This window comes from Mobula birostris, chromosome 9 (genome assembly GCF_030028105.1).
Source record: "Mobula birostris isolate sMobBir1 chromosome 9, sMobBir1.hap1, whole genome shotgun sequence".
Classification (NCBI taxonomy): Eukaryota; Metazoa; Chordata; class Chondrichthyes; order Myliobatiformes; family Myliobatidae; genus Mobula; species Mobula birostris.
This window is the reverse complement of record NC_092378.1, coordinates 8695259-8716105: the sequence shown is the minus strand read 5'-3', so window position 1 is coordinate 8716105 and position 20847 is coordinate 8695259. Positions and strand designations below refer to the sequence as shown.

The 20847-nt window shown below is 40.0% G+C and overlaps 1 protein-coding gene across 1 annotated transcript in view; it reads right to left on the bottom strand.

Moving 5' to 3' along the window:
- Positions 1 to 20847, bottom strand: part of tbc1d15 (TBC1 domain family, member 15) — a 63254-nt gene that overhangs the window by 19232 nt on the left and 23175 nt on the right. Inside the window, exons 6-8 of the mRNA XM_072267477.1 lie at positions 4031 to 4133; positions 1293 to 1484; positions 1012 to 1140 (exon numbers count right to left, since the gene is read on the bottom strand). Coding sequence (XP_072123578.1) covers positions 1012 to 1140; positions 1293 to 1484; positions 4031 to 4133 — 424 coding nt within the window. The remainder of the gene's footprint in view (positions 1 to 1011; positions 1141 to 1292; positions 1485 to 4030; positions 4134 to 20847) is intronic.

The window sequence follows — 20847 nt, the reverse complement described above, 5'->3', positions numbered from 1 at the left end:
TCTCACGGTGGTGTCTGAAAAGAGGATGCTGTCTAAGTTGCATGCCATCTTGGACAATGTCTCCCATTCACTACCTAATGTACTGGGTGGGCACAGGAGTACATTCAGCCAGAGACTCATTCCACCGAGATGCAACACAGAGCATCATAGGAAGTCATTCCTGCCTGTGGCCATTAAACTTTACAACTCCTCCCTTGGAGGGTCAGACACCCTGAGCCAATAGGCTGGTCCTGGACTTATTTCCTGGCATAATTTACATATTACTATTTAACTATTTATGGTTCTATTACTATTTATTATTTATGGTGCAACTGTAAAGAAAACCAATTTCCCCCGGGATCAATAAAGTATGACTATGACTATGACTATAAAAATATGTAAAACTGTGGGATTTGTAAATCCTTCTCTTTCAGAAAACTTTATCGTCTAATGCTGGATGCCTCAAAAAGGTGGCATCCATCATTAAGGTCCCCCAACACCCAGGACATGCCCTGTTCTTACTGCTACCATCAGGAAGGAGGTACGGGGACCTGAAGGCACATACTCGATCAGGAACAGCTTCTTCCCCTCTGACATCCGACTTCTGAATGGACATTGAACCCATGAGCACTACCTCATTACTTTTTTTTATTTTTGCACTACTTATTTAACCACACACACACAAACACACACACACACACACACACACACACACACAAGTTCACGTTTTTTTCCTCTATTATGTATTGCATTGCACTGCTGCGCAAAGACAACAAATTTCACAACATATGCCGGTGATATTAAACCTGATTCTGATTCAAATGTGCAAGCTGGTTGTGGTTTAAATTTAATGGTTTTGACACGTAGATGATTTATCAGTACAAAAGAAAAAGTAACTTACATGGTAGGATTTGAGAACAGTTAGGAAATACAAAATATTGTAATAAGAAAACACTACATACTATTTTGTGTTATGTAGCAAAAATAAAACGACAGACCAATAAACTCAAGAGTGAGAAAAAGTTCAGTTACCCCTTTGAATATTATTTCTTTTAGCTTGTCTGGGTCCAGGATTTTTTCATCAGTATCCATGTTCTGAGACCAAATATCAGCAGAAACTGGTTCTCCTCTTTGAATTTCGGGCCTTGCTCCAAGGTCAATCTGAAAAAGGTGACATTAGCCTGGATTATTTTTACTTAATCTATTACATGATTCTCTTAAAAAAAAAGAGGAAAATTAAAATGCACATTAAAAACTGATCATTCTTAACTTAAGCCTTAGAGCAGGTACTGATACATAGCACAAAAACTTACACGTGTGATTACTTCAAATCCTGGTTCTTCTTGCTGATTAATTTCCAGACATGAAATAGAGTCGCTGAGATCCATTTCAGAAGCAGGTCTTTGTTGGGGCGTTACATCATAACCACGAAAAGCATCAAGGATGTAGTTTGTAACTTTGGAAAAGCCTCCTAATGTTGTTATATATGGATCTTTCTTAAATTTCTGTAAAGTTAGCACCATCATAAATCATTATCATAAACATTTCAGCAAAGATGCATTATTTAATAGCTATTAGTACAGAACAATAAAGCTACTCTGCTGAATCCTGGACAACAAAAGATGAGGCTTTAGCAGTTCTGAAATAATGAGCTATGGGATCGAAACTACATACTTTCACTTGAAAAATAATTATTTACATAACTAAGGTTATATAAGCTTAAACGACATAATGCTAAGATTATGCAGTTTCCACCTTTATAGATTGATCCATACGTGCAACTTGGGGTCTCTTGTAAACACAAAATAATCTGCAGATGCTGGGGTCAAAGCAACACTCACAACACGCTGGAGAAACTCAGCAGGTCAGGCAGCATCCGTGGAAACGATGAGTAGATGTTTCAGGCCGGAACCCTTCATCAGGACTGTAGGTGGAAGGGGCAGAGGCCCTATAAAGAAGGTGGGGGGAGGGTGGGAAGGAGAAGGCTGGTAGGTTCCGGGTGAAAAACCAGTAAGGGGAAAGATAAAGGAGTGGGAGAAGGGAGGCAGGGAGGTGATAGGCAGGAAAGGTGAAGAAGGAATAGGGGAAAACACAATGGGCAGTAGAAGGAGGCAGAACCATGAAGGAGGTGGTAGGCAGCTGGGGGAGGGGGCAGAGTGACAGAGTGATAGGGATATTGCCCGAGCTGCTGAGTTCCTCCAGTGTGTTGTGAGTGTTGGGGTCTCTTGTTTCCGGAAAATAAGATTTACAAGATGGTCTGAAGAGATCTTTAACAATATGTGAAGACCGGCATTGAGAAGAAGTTTCTACTCAAAACTAGGGGCTACTAAATATTTTCTCCCTTTGTGGTTCCCACCAGGTGCTTCAGTTCTGTACTCTTACAATACAACACCACACTTCAACCCTCTTCAAATCAGAAGAAGCCGCAGAGTGTTGCAAACTCAGCCAGCTCCATCGTGGGCACTGGGCTCTCTGGCTTCAAGGACATCTTCAGAAAGAGGTGCCTCAAAAAGGAGGCCCATCACCTAGAACATACTCTCTTCTTATTATTACCATCAGAGAGTAAATACAGTAGCCTGAAGACACACACTCAATGTTTTAGAAACAGCTTCCTTCCCTCCTCCATCAGGTTTCTAAACAGACAATGAACAAACTAATGAAAACTACCTCACTATTTTTGCTCTTTTTAAACTACTTATTTAAAAAAAAATATATAAACTTATTGTAATTTACAATACTTTATGTATTGCACTGTACCGCTGCCGCAAAACAATGAATTTATGACATACGTCAGTGACATTAAACCTGCTCTTTAACTGAGGTAAAAGAGCCCTATGGTGGTTGTCGACAGTGTGGAGGCATGGCATTAATATTTTTCATATTTCAACCGAGAATTTGCCATTTTAGCTTTTAAATGAAATTGGCTGTGATTCATCCAAGGTCAGAGAATAGTTTTTTAAAAATCTAATGTAATTATATTCATGTGGTAAAAGAGCAAATGTCCAACATGCCCCCACGTTTTTCTGCTATTCCCATAAATTAAACATTTCTCACACTGTCATGTGAGAAAATGAGTATGCATACTGTTCGTATTATTAAAAGTGATGGTCTGAACAAAATATTTAAAAATACATGATATTATTCAGTCAAAGGATGACCAGGGCTGATGCTGATAGATTGTTCTTCTTTTCCGAGCTATCTTCATAGCCAGAGAATGCACAACTTGGGGGGGGAGGGGGGATTATCATGGCATAAGGAATCAACCAATTAGTATTGATATGAGGCCACATTCCCAGCCACCTATGAATGATCAATTATTTAGTATATTGAAAGATGACATTTTTAGGTTTATGGACATTTAAAAAATTCAGAGATTATAATGATCAGGCAGGACACCGGATGAGGTGCCATGATCACATCAAGTGGAAAATCTGCACATTAACCTATTACTTTCATTTCTGATATTATGTTCCTGTAAATAATAAATACAGAATAATTTACAAAAAACTGTAAATATTACTCTGACAAAGGTTTGCTTAATTTGTTTTTAAAAATGTGCTACTAAATCATGATTACATTTCATGCAAATTAACAAGTTGACAATATTTAATGTAATTTTATAATCTCTCACATTACAAACATGTTTTTAATGTTATCACATAATCCCTTTCTCTCACATGCATTTATTTCTAAGTTGTAAAGCTTTTGGCAATTTTTTTTTATTTATGTAACTACAATGCTTGAATGATGTCTAGTTATTTATCGGTAAATCTCTTATGAAACTGCTTATTAGTCTCGATATCATCTATTACACAAAACAGTCTTTGAAAGGAGTGATGTCAACCGAGACAATTTTAATGAAACCGAATCTCAAATTACTCAATGTTCTTGCTGTCAGTTTCCTTTGGAAAGATTGTAAAGATGCATAGAAGGCCACAAAAAAGACGCAATAGCTAACGCACATATCAAGAGCATCCTATTATTTTGCTCCAGAGTATTACAAGATAAATTCTTCATATATTTATACACCTTGAAAATGTCACATACTCACATGTACTAAACCAACTGTATTTTCTTCAAACAGGTTCTCAAAAGACTGAGAAAGTACTTTGGTATTGTGTACAACTAAGTATACTCGGTTATCTTGGGAAGATCTAAGATAACAAAAAGATAGATCACAACTGTAAGATCTCTTGAGTTTAAGTGCAACTGCTAAGTTTATTTGCTTTCAGGGAACAGGCTACACACCAAATCACACTAAAACAAATCTTTAATGCTTATGTTTAGTTTTCAGATTGAAATTACATTCTCAATCATTGTATTTCTATAATGCTATCTATTGCGTTTCAATAAAATCTTGCAATATTAGGGCTGCTCTTGCTATTCCTTTGCATCCTAGGGCCCACTGGGTGCATGTGCTTTGGGCAACTGGGCATGTAATTGCAGCCAAATAACCAGCAGTCTGTTAGAATAAAGACAGCTGATCATTTGCCTGGCCCATTGTGAAACCTGCAACATTTTCTGACAATTTATTTTCATCTGTCTCTGAAATTATGAGGCATTTCAACCATATTTACAGCTAACCAACATTTTATAATATTAAGAGTCATAGAAAAGTAATAATAATGATTATAACAATAATAACAAATTATTGATCCAGAGTGGGAAATCTTTCATTACAGCAGCAACATTTAAAAACACACTGTCAAAACTTCTCATAAACATTGAAATTGAGCTTGCATGCACCACTTGCACTGGCAGTTCATTCTACACCCTTAATACCCCATGGGTAAAGTTGTTTCCCCTCATCTTCCCCTTAAACATTTCACTTTTCACCCTTAACCCATGACCTCTAGTTGTAGACCCACCCAACCTCAGTAGAAAAAGCCTGCTTGCATTTACCCTATCTGTACCCCTCATAATTTTGTTTACCTGTTTCAAATCTCTGCTGTCTTTTACACTCCAAAGAATGAATTCCTAACCTATTCAATCTCTCCTTATAACTCAGGGCTCCAGTCCCAGCAACATCCTTGAACATTCCCTCTGTACTCTTTCAACATTATTTACATATTTTCTATAGGTAGGTGGCCAAAATTGCACACAATACTCCACACAATTTATATTAAAGTAATACAAATCATTTTTTAAACTTCCTTTCTCGCTTGCCTCATTAAAAACTTTGCATTTTCTGAAATCAGCAGTAACTGAGCTGGTGTACAATCTGAAGATGATTCTGCAGCTGTCAGTAGGGCCTGGACTTCCCTACTCACTAGCACATGAGCAGAAGTCTGTAACTTCCTTCAGTTTCAATGGGTGAACACCAACAATTTTAATCAGAACAGCTAGCAAAAGTTCTGATAGGTGAAAATAAAAGATGACAGATGAAATTTCATGTTTAAATGGTTTGGCTTACAAATACTTAAGAAATTAGATTTGATGGCAATTGCTTATGAAAGGGGACTTTCCACTGATATGGATTTTACAATTAGTGGTAAAGCAACCACACAGAAAGCTGCCCACAAAGATTCCTCTAATTTGATGATGTACATTTCCTCTTTCATGATACTGGTTATTGTCAGGCAATAACCTGCAACGTGAGACTTCTGTTAACCACCAACAACAAATTCCCAAGCATGCTTAAGAGCTAAAGGCACTTAAAATATAGGAAGCAAACTAGCAAGTAAATATCTCTTATTTTTAACTAAGCTTCTTAACAATTTAAATTTCCGAAAAATGGCAGAAGAGCATTCAGCCATTACAAATATAGCTTTCTTGGAACAGAGATTTGATAAGCAATAACAATGGCTAAAAATATCATTAAAAATTCAGTTACATCTCATTTGACGAAGCTTCATATTTTCAGATTAGTTTCATGGCAGATGTTTGTCATTAACTAAAAGCCCGGTTAATTCACCGACCATATGTCACTCTGTTCAGGAGAACGGAATCACTGATACTTGCTTCTAGATTTTCATTTAAAAGTATAAGTGCATAACAGAAAAACTGCTATTAGCATTACGTCCATTCTGACCACCAATATCTGAACTGTTAATCTCACCACACATTCTAGCAGTACACACAAAATGCTAGAGGAACTCAGCAGGTCAAGCAGCATCGACGAAAGGAGTAAACAGGCAATGCTGCAGGCCGAGACCCTTTTTCAGGGCTGAGAAGGAAGGGGGGGAAGATGTCTACATAAAAAGGTGGGGGGAGGGGAAAGAGGCTAGCGGTAGGTAGCTTTACAAATGAAGATTGCTCCAAAATCGAAATGACAACTACTTACACAAAAAAACTTATAAAAAGAAATGTAGTAGTTATATATCTGAATGTTTTTGTTTGTAATGGCCTTTGGGAGTGTGGCGGAGAGCACTCGGTAACTAAACCCCTTACGCATGTTTACACACACACACACACACACACACACACACACACACACACACACACACACACACACCCTTGTAACTCTGCTGTCATTGCGCTGAGTTTACACACTTCAGTATCTTCCCCAGTACATTCACATAATGAGCATTAAACTGAGCTGATGCACTCAGGTTGGTTTTATGGTGGCTTTCCTGCCAAACATAAACAGAATATTCCATTTCTTTAGTAATGGGGTTGTGCAAATGTGTATACGCTGTTTGCATACTGTATTTAAGGTAGTTACTTCTGTTTATTTTGTAATATGATTGTAACTACATTGTGGGGTGCATTATATTTTAATTTATGTGTAGACTTAAGTTAACTTTGTGGGTAATTAAAGATGGTATGTCCAGGTGCCTAATAAACGGGCTCACCGCTCTCAAGATTCAAAAATTCAAAGCACTTTTATTATACACTTTGAAATTTGCCTGCTTATAAGCAGTCACAAAGCAAGAAACTCAACTAACCCAATTAAAAAAGCAAAAACCCCTGCACAGAGAAAGAGAGGGGGAAAAAAAATTGTGCAAACCAACAGCATTCTCTGAGCCAGCCTTGGTCCTCAGTTTTCACACCAGTGGGGCAGAAATGCTTAGCAGCCGGATCAGTTCACAGCCTCGTCGCCACGGAAAGAGGAATAAACATTTGCAGGAAAGCGAGCGAAATCAGCACAACCCTCACCTCCGGTAACCGATACTTGGGCCTCCAGTCTATGTGGGCCAATGTTTAAATTGTCCAAGCACCAGGTAGTGTCACTCTCCAGGACCCAACCTGAGGTGCCCCAATACACCTGGGCTGCCCCACCTGAAGCCATTCTCCATCTCACCAAATCAGATTGGCACTGGGAATGATCCAACCTCACACCCGGGTTAGGTGGACAGCCAACAAGTATGTTGTGCCTTGCAATGCCCCACTACACCTCATGCCCCGGACCAGCATTACCTCCACCTGCTTCCTCGCTGTCTGTGGTGGTAGTTCAACACAATTTGCTCATGAAAGCTGTGATAAGTGCTTTTAGTTGATTCTCTTGCCTTATGATTTACTAGTAAACTGTCGCACATCTTCAGTACTGCCATTTTAAACCGGGGAGAGGGGGAGAGGGGGAGAGGGGGAGAGGGGGAGAGGGGGAGAGAATGAGCGAGACATTGAGACTGTCAGGAGTTCACACTGGACAAAAATAATACGAAGTTTTCTGGTAGATATCTTTTTGAATTGACTTTATTTCTTATATCCTTTACATACATGAGGAGTAAAAATCTTTAGATTATGTCTCTGTCTGAATGTGCAATGTGCAAATTATAGTAATTTGTAATAGTATGTACAACAATATATACAACAGAACAGTCAATATAGCTTAGAAATGCAATTGTGTCAGTGTGAATTAATCAGTCTGATGGCCTGGTGGAAGAAGCTGGGCTGGAGCTTGTTGATCCTGTCTTTAATGCTCCGGATGGTAAGCAGCTGGAACAGTTTGTAGTTGGAGTGACTTGGGTCCCTAATGATCCTTGGGCCCTTTTTACGCACCACTCTCTGAAGAGTCCTGCGACTGAGGGAAGTACAGTTCCCATACCAGGCAGTGATACAGCCAGTCAGGAAGCTCTCAATTGTGCCCCTGTAGAAAGTCATTAGGATTTGGGGACTCATGCAAAACTTCTTCAACCGTCTGTGGTGTAAGAGGTGCTGTTGTGCTTTTTTCACCACACAGCCAGTATGTACAGACCAAGCGAGGTCCTCGGTGATGTGTATACCAAGGTACTTAAAGCTGTTCACTCTCTCAACCCCAGATCCATTGATGTCAATAACAGCTGTTTTCTTTCCTTGTTTAATTTTTTTAAGTTTGATTTTTGATGCACCTAATAAACATCCTTGCACTAAAGTGCGCCAGCCATTTTTTCCTTTGGTCATAACCCACGTATCTAACAGGGAGCTTCAGTTAGTTTCAGAGTATGGTTAGTTGTTGTTGGTGAATATAATAAGAATGTCCCAAGATCAGCACAGCACATCTAAACACCATAAACCCTGCTTCACTCAACTCAGTGTACCATTGTCTTCCATTTGTCACAACTCTTATCCAGTTTTCCCAGCTGAGACTTCCAATAAGCAGTTGCTTGCATATGCTCACTGAAGTAAAGATGGCCACATTGATTTCACACAGTAGTTGTGAAGCACAGAGAACTTCTACTCAATGAACTTGGGTTGAATCTGAACCAGCGCCTAAAAGATTAGGACCAACCTATCGTACCACGTTCTGTGTCATTTACAGTGAATACTTAAGAACAAAATCATTGCAGTTCTTCATTCTAGCATACTCACGGATCAAAATCCTCTTTCAATGCAGAGACCAGTGACTGGGAGACTTTGGTAAATCCTGATTTAAATACCATACCAGCTTTGCAAAAGCCTGTTATTTATTTAAAGCAAATTTTCCGATTTAAATGTATTAGGAAGATTCCAAACTAGCCTATTTGTGTTTTGCTATTTCTGGCTCACAGTGCAGCAACAACATAATTGCGTGAAATTGAACATTTACCTCATCTCTGCTGTTGCTTGTGTGTGGTGGTGAGAGGGGGATTTGGGGCTCTAACGTTTTACTGTCATTCATTCCTGGGGTACTTTTTATTTTCACAGATGGCTGAGAAGAGTAAGAATTTCAGGTTGTATACTGTATGCAATCTCTGATATTAAATGGAACCATTGAACAACCTGCACCTACAAGACAAAGATTCTCTGCCAACTTACACCCATTATAAAATACCACTTCTTAATTATAAAAGGTCATCGTGAGATCCAAAACCTCGGATCACTTCTCATAGCTCTTTTAAAACATACAGCAATTACCCAAAGATTGAAGATATTTGAAATAGGTGAATAATAACTAATTTAACATTTTCATTTCTTAGAGGTGCAAGTACATTAATTATTGTAGGTGAGAGGGGTAAAGAAAAATCAAAGGAAAAAATGGTATTTTTCAGCATAAAAAATAAACGAAGGCAAGCCCATCCATTCCCTACACTGCCAAAATAAGAGCATACAATATCAGTATTAAACTAGACAATATCATTGTGACTGCTAGATTGCTGATCGCACTTTGTGATTACATTTGATGAAAATGTCTTTCAGACCAAAATTTATTAAATATGACTGGTGGAGGATGTGGGTGTTAGTAAGATGCAACACAAAAATAATATTTATAAGCATTTATTAAGCTTTGAACAAATATGAAATATTTCCTCTCAAAAATCAATGGTTACATATTTTACCTTTTAAGTTCAAAGTAAAATGTATTATCAGAGTACATATATGTCACCACAGACAACCCTGAGATTCTTTTTTCTGTGGGCAGGACCTGTAAACAGCAACTGTAAACATCAGGAACTGTAAACTGCAAACAAACTGTAAAAATGCAGATAATAAATAATAGCAATAAATAACGAGCTTAAAATAACAAGATAAAAGAATCCTTATATGACTAGTTATTCCATTTTCCTACAGAGCCTGATGGTTAAGGGGTATTAACTGTTCTTGAACTTGGTGGTGTGAGCCCTGAGGCAACTGTACTTTCTACCTGATGGCAGCAGTGAGAAAAGAGCATGGCCTGGTTAGTAAGGATCTTTGGCGATGGATGCTGCTTGTTTACCGCAATGTGTTCACGTAGATGTGTTCAAAGGTTGGGAAGGTTTTACCCGTGATGTACTGGGCCAAATCCACTAACGTTTGTAGGATTTTCTGCTCAAAGTCATTGGTGTTCCCACACCAGGCTGAAATGCAGCCAAGCAGCACTCTTTCTACTGTACATCTATAGAAGTTTACCAAGGTTTTCATTATATAAATTCATTACAGAAATCAAAGCAATTCCTTTTGTAAATGGATAGTTTAATTAACTTTGCAAAAGTACTTTTATATGAACTGTTTTTCAATTCAATAGTTGTAACTCCGTGCCTGAAGATTTGCAAACATCTGAAAATTAATGTCATCATTTCATCTAACATCAGAGCAATTTAAATGCTGAATAATGGCAGGAGGATTAAGAAAATTCACTTGGGCAGCAGCCATTTGCAATAGCTGACAAAAATTATTAGTTTCCAAAGATATGGATATCAGGATTCTATTGTGAGTGGCAGTTTCAAATCTGCATTCCACCATTATGATATAATTTCATTTAGTTATTAGCTCATGTAGATAGCTCTGTTCCCTGTCAGCCTGTGCTTCAAATGCTGTTTGGAGTGACTCTGCTGCTTACGTTAAATTCCCAGGGGTTCCAAAGTATCTCTTAGAACTCTTCAAACCTGATCTGACTCCATCTATAAATAATTACTACTTAAAGTTGAAGTCAGCTCCATGTGGTAATATCAAATTGAACCCTTTCCAAAAGGTTGCCACACTCTTCATTCTGTAATCACATCAAACTAAATTCTGAAATTATGCCATTAAGCACATACTTGGACACACAACACTAGTGGCAATGATAATGCTATTAAAATATGCTGAATACTCACAATTATTTTCAAACTATCAGATTTTACAGTGACATTTTGCAAGTACAATTTGCACAAATATGTTACTTCAAACATTAAAGTGGGAAATACAGTAATTGATGGAAGAGTTATTTACTTTTCAGATTGAAATAATTCCATCAGGAGAAAGACATTTGGAATTAATTGAAAATCCTACCCAAAATTATTTCAATGTATATTTGCTGCTTATTTGGAAACTAGCTTTCCAGGCTGTGAATCTGCTTTCTGACTTTTATGTCAGTCAGAACTGATCATGGATGTTACTCCCAGCTGTCTAGATACATAAACCTCAGCAGTATGGTATGGAGAACAAGCTGTTGCACATGCAGCAGGCTCCCTCTCACCACACAGCTGATGAACCCAAAGAACGGCAGAGACCAATACAGTTCGGCATCAGCAACATTGCAGGAGTTGCCAGTCAGCACTGAACTCAATGTAGGACTGCCCTAGGATTCCAGCTCTGGATTTTCCCTCAGGCGTTTACTCCTGAAGCCTTCCCCATGAGTGGGTGTAGCCGCAAGGCAGCGAGGTTTGAAATCAGAGTTTTCCTCCTCCTAGATGAGCTGCCAACTACGGCTGACGAACCCCGTCTTACCAAAGCAACTGGTTTTAAGGCACCAGTAACCCGTTTTCCCCTTTCTCCTGTCAGTAGAAATAGCCTTACCGGGCTTAGTAGCTAAGCCACACAAGAAAGTCAGGAGCTGGACTTGGTTGCCAGAGGCTATCTGAGACACACGCCATTGGGAGCATTTAATAGGTAGTGGGAGCTTATCTCCAATACCACCCTTGGCTATGACAATCTTAAGGACTATTTATTATTCTGTGTAACATCCAATAAATGTAAATTAAAAATTTGTCTGTTTGGCACTATTAAAGTCCTTAATGCCCTGGATTATCTGTGTTTTGATGATGTATTCTCAAACTATTAATATATATTCTAATATTTCTCATTACTGACCAGGCAACTTCCACTTAATGTGCCTTTCTCAGGCTATGTTAGCTACATCGTTAGCATCATATCATTCAACAACAATATATCACATAAAGGGGAAATTCCATTCCCCACCAGACCTTGCTAAATGCTTGCCAATTTTCATATCACCAAAATTTTCACAGTCTTACCCACATAAAGGAAGTCAAAAGATGTTTAGAATCCACCAAATTCCTGCTCACCCTTGACATAAAGAATATTAAGAAAAATTTTCTTTTTTTTTTCAAAAAACATACCAGCTAAGCAAGGTTGAAATTTATAACGGTGTTTTTGGTAGGATACTTCTATTAATGACTATGTAGTAACCACTTGTAGCCACTGGCATGTGCTGTGTTTTCTATCCTAGGTAAGCTTATTAAGAAAAGGCTTGAAGAAAGCAATTCATGTGCAGTAGGTGCGGCAGTAATGAGTAAATCAACCGCATCAAAATTCTAAGACTCAAAATCAGTTTACTATATCTTTGTGAAGTTACTGTCAAACTGACATGAAAGTCCACAAAACCTACACATTTGCTCTGTGAACATGACTTCATTTCCCTCCTGAATTTCCATCAGAACAACTGTTTCAAAACAGGGAAACAAAAGTCATGCGAAGAGGTACACCTGAAAGGAAGTTGTCTCCCATCAAACTGAAATATATTTCAGAAGTTTTAACGGAAGAGAGAACATCAAAGTGTAAGAGTTCAGAAGGCAATCAGATTTTAACTTGAGGAGGCTATTCAATATTTTCCCAAGAACGAGGAAAGCAAAACTATCCATTTCAGGTCTGGTTTCTTGTACACAAGGAAGGACTGCTTTACCATTGTACATCACCTGCTTTGCAATGCAGTCAAATATGTGTAATGCCATTCTAACTAGTAATTACTAACCTTACAACTCCTGAATAGTCATCTAAAATTCCTCTGAATACCAACAAATAACAGCTGTATCCACCCTGGGGAAAAAAAAATTTGGCTCCAACCATCCTCCAGAAGTGAGTAACCTCACACTGGCCCAAATGCCTGCCATTGGTAATCTTCTTGCCCACTCACTTTAGATAGATTAGATTAGATTATGAGGTCATGCAGTCCTCTTTTATTGTCATTTAGTAATGCATGCATTAAGAAATCATACAATATTCCTCCGGTGTGATATCACAGAAACACAGGACAGACCAAGACTGAAAAACTAACAAAAACCACATAATTATAACATATAGTTACAACAGTGCAACAATACCATAACTTGATGAAGAACAGTCCATGGCACAGTAAAAAAGTTCAAAGTCTCTCGAAAGTCCCACATCTCACGAAAGTCCCACATCTCACGCAGACGGGAGAAGGAAGAAAACTCTCCCTGCCATGCCCAACCACAGTCCGACTCTGAGTCATCCGAAAACTTTGAGCCTCCGATCAGTCCTCCGACACTGAGTACCGAGAACCATCTCTATCCGAACGCTTCGACCTCAGCCTCGGTCGCCAGCAGCAGGCAAAGCCGGGGATTTTGGGGCCTTCCATCCGGAAGATTCTCGATCGCGCAGTAACAGCGGCAGTGAACTGGCATTTCAGAAATTTCTCCAGATGTTCCTCTGTGCTTTCACGTCTGTCTCCATCAAATCAGAATTGTCCACGGCCCCTATATAACAGATACGATATCATTTCACCGGAGAGCTGCGCGCACTGCGTCGCGCTGCCATCTTCTCTTCCCGCCAACTTGAACACTTAGCATCCTCTTTATTAGATACAGAAGTGGAACCTGATGTCCATCCATTTCAAGTCTCAATGCATTCAGTATGCTCTTCTGCACAATACTGTTGTAACGTGTGGGTACTTGAGTTACTGTCACCTTCCTGTCAGCTTGAACCAGTCTGGCCATTCTCCTCCAACCTCTCTCATTAACAAGATGTTTTCAGCAACTGAACTGTCACTCAGTGGATTTTTTTTGTTTTGCACTCTATTCTCTGTACACTCTAGGGACTGCTGTGCATGAAAATCCCAAAAGATCAGCAGTTTCTGAGATACTCAAACCACCCTATCTGGCTCCAACAATCATTCCACGGTCAAAGTCACTTAGATCACATATCTTCCCCATTCTGTTGTTTGGTCTAAACAACAACTGAACCTCTTCACCATGTCTGCGTGCTTTCATGCATTAAGTTGCTGTCACATGATTGGCTGATTAGATGTTTGAATTAACGAGGTGGACAGGTGTATCTAATAAAAAAGTCACTGAGTGTAAAACATTTAGCAATTCTGCTTCCAACTCAGAAGTTACTTTCCCCACTGGATTTCTACATCAGCAATAAACTTGCATATTTTAATAATTTAAAACAACTGCTAAGTGCAAATCAATGAGGCCCAAGTACACCACCATTTAAAACCTGTCAATCTGAAATTAACCAGTTTATTTCTGCTTCATGGTCTTGCTTGCACACTCAGACCCCACATAACGCTACCCCACAGTGTTAAATCGTTATAGCAGTTATTCAATCCCTTATTGAATTTTTTTTTAAAGGACAAAAATTCATTCTAAGCAACACTCAGAACTTCTCAAGAATGGCAGCCATTACAGTAAACATTCAATCAGCCAATGAGAGTGCTTTACATACGATCTGAGCCACTCACAGCCAATCACATATAGTTCACGCTCTGCCTCCCCGGCATGTGTTAACGTTCTTGCTCCCTTGCCAACTTATTTCACATTTTTCACCCATCATATCTGGAAAATGGCCTGCAACTTCCAGTGAGTCTAGTACATCCAACATGCCTAGGAAAAGCATTAGCATGGATGGGAAACTGCATTCTCAAGGTGAGAGCCTTAATAATGAAGAACTTCAAGAAGTGGCAGAGCAATGGATTCTGGGTAAATCTGAGGACAAGGGTGGAGAAGAGGAAATACCAGCAAGAAACATCACCACAAAATTCCTCAGGACTAGCACCACCACGATCACACAAAACATGAACCAGTTCATCGATAATGACCCTGACTGGGAGCGAAGCAATGAGGCAAAGAGAGGTATTCTCGACAAGATTTCCTGCAACCGAGAACTGCTGTATGAGAGGAAACTTAAGAAAAGGCAGTCAGATCTTGACACCTACTTGAAGAAGCTGCTAAAGTTAGAGGAGAACCCACAGCTTGGTCCATCCTCTGAGATGTAACCACCACCCACTTCCCTCCCTTGCTGCTGCGATGTGTTGCTTCTCCACTGATGTACAGGCAGTGTTTGTTACTGCACGGACTACTGTGTTTACATAAAATAATATCATACATTTCTGCTTTGATTTTTTTTTAAATCAGGTGCACATGTCCACTTACATAATACCATAATGACCCTGCAGAACGCTGATTTACATAGCGCTCCATCTCCGAGGAACATCACCTCAGCATTAAGTGGGGTCTGAGTGTACTCCAGTGCTCTATTTATACCAGGGTTTCCCAAACTTTTTTATGCCATGGACCTCTAATATACTAATATATTATCCACAATCCATTAATAAAGTTAATCTTATCAGAATTTTTTGTTTTTGGTCTTGGGAAGGAATAAAAGTGAGCTTCTTACATAAATGGTTCTGTAACTGTTCTGTAACTGTTAAATTAAGATTAAAGTCTGTCACGGGCCTTTGTGGCCCATCAGGCCGGTGCTTATGCCAGTTTCCGTGGCGTAAAGCGACTGAGAGTACGAGACTCTCTTCCCCCCCCCCCCCCCCCCCCAGATAGGACGCCAGTCTATTGCAAGGCTAACCCCCAGCATTTTTGCCAGTACCCATTCTCAGGTGGGTAGACTGGAGCATTGTGTGGTTAAGTGCCTTACTCAAGGACACACACGCTGCCCCGGCCGAGGCTTGAACTCACAATCGCTAGTCCAACACCCTAACCACTTGGCCACGCATCACTGTTAAATTACAAGATTAATAATCCAGTGACTTGGACTAATATTCCAAAAATGCAACTTCACTTCTAACTCCCAATAGTAGAAATGGAACTTAAAACTAAAACTAACTGCAATAATGTTCACCTGATACTGCCTGATTGTTGAAAAAAAACCATCTGATTCACCGTTATCCTTCAAAGGAGGAAATCTGCTATCCTTACCCAATATGCCTTTCACTGAACTGCACACCTGTAACATCGTGGTTAACCACTGCCTGAAAGCAATTCAGTTGTATCATAACGACTGCATTAAAACAGAAAATGGATAAAACTTTAAAGAACCCTCAGCACCGAATCTAGACACAAAATTTAAATACGGCTAAGCTGGTCTCGGCCAAAATTTGCAAAGTCCCCTCCTCATGAAAATCTAAGGCTAGTATAAATTGGGAGAGCTTCACACAGATGATTCAAGTAGAAGCCTGACAGAGCTGTACTCACTGAAACAGAGCATGCATAAAATATCCTCGATCACTTGATCGTAATCCTTAAAATTTGTGCAGTCCCATCAGCAGGACATTGGCTAGACTTGGAAGTTCATGATGGTAGGGTGTAGTTTTTCAAATCTGGAGCCAATGAGGTCAAAGTCAAGGAAGTTTCTCCCTTTACCATTCTTGCTCTCTGAATCACTTTCTTAGAAACACAGCTGAAAACAAGGTGGCCATAGATCTCACTGCACATCACAAAGGCTGGTGTGACAGCATCACCAATAACAGAGACAACTCATTTTTGAAAGATGTAGCAGCCAGGCTTCGAGCAAAACATACTAAGCGATAATCCACCTTAATCCTGTATGCATTCAATATATTCAGCTACATATTCCAAGAAGATAATCCTTATCAGTTTGTCCTGAGCTCCTCATGATTGTAGAAACCAGTCTGATCGGCACAACATTGTGGGCTGAAGGGCCTGTAGTGTGCTGTAAATTTCTATGTCCTATGTTCCAACCAATTTCACAATGTTAAAAACCAGTAGATACATCAAAGGCTATTGAATCTGGACAATATCCCAGCTACAGCATTGATAACCTGCATTCGAGAATTAGCTTCACTTCTACAAATCTGTTCCAGTTCACTTGCAACACCAGTATTTGTCCGACAATGTGAAAAACTGAGTAAGTAGATCCTGTTCATAAAAAGCATGACAATCCATTTAGACTAATTACCACTCAATCATTTGTCCCAGTTATAAAGTAGGTGCTATTGGCTCTCTGGTTAGTTTCTGATTCTTAGGGTTCTTCCGGGAGTCTGAAATCATGAGCAATCTTTATTCCAACTATCGTTTATTTCAGAGTACAAACAATCAAATACTCAGCAAATTAAACAAAGAGTTGATAAATGATGAGGTGAATGAACGAAAAAGAATGTGATGAAAAATGGTGCCACTGAAAAATCCTTTTCTTTTATAGATATGGAATTTATTTGATAGAAATATACTCGTTAATGGGCTACAGAATTAAAACAATTTCATCATGTGGGTAATGTGCTAATAATTAGCCAATGAAACATGAAAAAGGTGATAAACCATAAGTTTAACTCCTACACCGTTTTCTGCCAGAGAGTGTGAAAATACATGAGTTTGTTAAAAAGTACAAATCTTATAAAAAGCATTATTAAAAAAGTGGTTTCCAATAGTATTCACTTGATTTTGGTTTCACCAGGAGCACTTGATTCCAAACCTCTTTACACCCTTGAACCAAAGAACTAAAATGCTGATATGAAATAGGGGTGACTATCACTAATATCAAGGCAGCATTTGACAAAGTGAGGCATCATAAAAAATACATCAATGGGCATCATAGGTGAAACGATCCCATGGTTAGATTTGTACCTCACATAAAGGGAGATGATTGTGGCTATTAGTGGTCAATCGTCCTGTTGGGGGTGGAGGTAGTATCTAATTACCTACCGTTGACATGCAATGGAATTACCATTATCAAGCCCTCAACCAGTAACATTCAGAAAACATGGGTGGAGCAGGGACATCACCATGGACCAGAAGTTCAGATGACTAGTTACATAAATACCATGACCACAACACCAAGTCCGAGGGAGAGCATCCAGTACTGAGAACTGAGCCGCTAACACCACAACATTTTCCTGCCATCTAACAAGCCACACATCAAGAACACAATGAAATACTCACCACTTGAATGTTGTAAGAACATTAAGAATCCTGACATCATTGAGAACAAAACATCCCACTAGACTGGCATACCATCCACAACATTAAACGTTCATTCTCTCCACAACCAATGCACCAAATGCCCAGAAGCATAACTCCATCCAAACCAACAACCCCTACTTGCAAGAAGGAGAAGGGCCACAACTGCATGGAAATACGCCCCTCCTTCAGATTTCACACCATCCTAATCTGGCAATATATTGCTGCTACTTCATCATAGATGTCTAAACTGCATGCCCTCCCCCCCCAACTCACAACTGAACTGGTGCTACTCAGCAGGCAGTTCTAGCATTTGAAACTAGCAACAACGGGATAGCAATTCATGGCTAATCAGCACCATGTTCTCAAAAACTCAGTTACTTTTTGTCTTTATCTGTAATGTAGTTAAGTAAATATTCTTAGAAATCGAATATAATGTAATGATAATGAAATTACTAAGGCATGGTGTATTCATTCGTTCCGTCACTATGTGCCACGTCATTTGACATGAACCATCATGGTTCTTCCATGACCCTGACTGTTCTTGACAAATTTTTCTACAGAAGTGGTACTGCCATTGCCTTCTACTGGGCAGTGTCTTTACATGATGAGTTGCCCCAGCCATTATCAATACTCTTCAGAGATTGTCTGCCTGACATCAGTGGTCGCACACCAGGATTTGTGATGTGCACCAGCTGTTCATACAACCATCCACCACCAGCTCCCATGGCTTCACTTGACCCTGATCAGTATGGTCGGGGGCAAAGCAGGTGCTACACCTTGCCCAAGGGTGACCTGCAGGCTAGCAGAAGGAAGGAGCATCTTATACCTCCTTTGGTAGAGACTTATCTCTACCCCACCACTGATACTTTAGGTATAAACTGAAGGTTTGAGATGTGTCTAGTTTAACGCAAGGAGTGTTGTGAACAAAGCAGATGAGCTTAGAGTGTGGATCAGTACTTGGGAGATATGATGTGGTGGCCATTACAGAGACTTGGATGGCTCAGGGACAGGAATGGTTACTTCAAGTGTCGGGTTTTAGATGTTTCAGAAAGGACAGGGAAGGAGGCAAAAGAGGTGGGGGCGTGGCACTGTTGATCAGAGCTAGTGTCAGGGCTGCAGAAAAGGTGGACGCCATGGAGGGATTGTCTACGGAGTCTCTGTGTGTGGAGGTTAGGAATAGGAAGGGGTCAATAACTTTACTGGGTGTCCTTTATAGGCCTCCCAATAGTAACAGGGATATCGAGCAGCAGATAGGGAAACAGATCCTGGAAAGATGTTGTGATGGGAGATTTTAATTTCCCAAATATCGATTGGCATCTCCCAAGAGCAAGGGATTTAGATGGGGTGGAGTTTGTTAGGTGTGTTCAGGAAGGTTTCTTGACACAATATGTAGATAAGCCTACAAGAGGAGAGGCTGTACTTGATTTGGTATTGGGAAATGAACCTGGTCAGGTGTCAGATCTCACAGTGGGAGAGCATTTTGGAGACAGTGATCATAATTCTATCTCCTTTACAATAGCGAAGAGATATAGGAACAGACAAGTTAGAAAAGCGTTTAATTGGAGTAAGGGGAATTATGAGGCTATCAGGCAGGAAACTGGAAGCTTAAATTGGAAACAGGTGTACTCAGGGAAAAGTATGGAAGAAATGTGGCAAGTGTTCAGGGGATATTTGTGTGGAGTTCTGCATAGGTATGTTCCAATGAGACAGGGAAGTTATGGTAGGGTACAGAAACCGTACCCTAGGCTGCAATAAATCTAGTCAAGAAGAAAAGCTTACAAAAGGTTCAGACAGCGAGGTGATGTTAGAGATCTAGAAGATTATAAGGCTCATAGGAAGGAGCTTAAGAAGGAATTTAGGAGAGCCAGAAGGGGCCATGAGAAGGCCTTGGCGGGCAGGATTAAGGAAAATCCCAAGGCATTCTACAAGTATGTGAAGAGCAAGAAGATAAGACATGAAAGAATAAGACCTATCAAGTGTGAATCAGGCATTTGAATAAGGTACCCCATGCAAGGCTTATTGAGAAAGTAAGGAGGCATGGGATCCAAGGGGACATTGCTTTGTGGATCCAGAACTGGCTTGCCCACAGAAGGCAAAGAGTGGCTGTAGATGGGTCATATTCTGCATGGAGGTTGGTCACCAGTGGAGCACCTCAGGGATCTGTACTGGGACCCTTACTCTTTGTGATTATTATAAATGACCTGGATGAGGAAGTGGAGGGATGGGTTAGTAAGTTTGCTGATGACACAAAGGTTGTAGGTGTTGTGGATAGCGTGGAGGGCTGTCAGAGGTTACAGCAGGGCATTGATAGGATGCAGAACTGGGCTGAAAAGTGGCAGATGGAGTTCAACCCAGATAAGTGTGAAGTGATTCATTTGGGTAGGTCAAATATGATGGCAGAATATAGTATTAATGGAAAGACTCTTGGCTATGTGGAGGATCAGAGGGATCTTGGAGTCCGAGTCCATAGGACACTCAAAGCAGCTGAGCAAGTTGTCTCTATGGTTAAGAAGGCGTACGGTGTATTGGCCTTCATCAATCGTGGAATTGAATTTAGGAGCCGAGAGGTAATGTTGCAGCTATATAGGACCCTGGTCAGACCCCACTTGGAGTACTGTGCTCAGTTCTGGTTGCCTCACTACAGGAAGGATGTGGAAGCCATAGAAAGGGTGCAGAGGAGATTTACAAGGATGTTGCCTGGATTGGGGAGCATGTCTTATGAGAATAGGTTGAGTGAACTCGGTCTTTTCTCCTTGGAGCGATGGAGGATGAGAGGTGACCTGACAGAGGTGTATAAAAATGATGAGAGGCATTGATTGTGTGGATAGTCAGAGGCTTTTTCCCAGAGCTGAAATAGTTGCCACAAGAGGACACA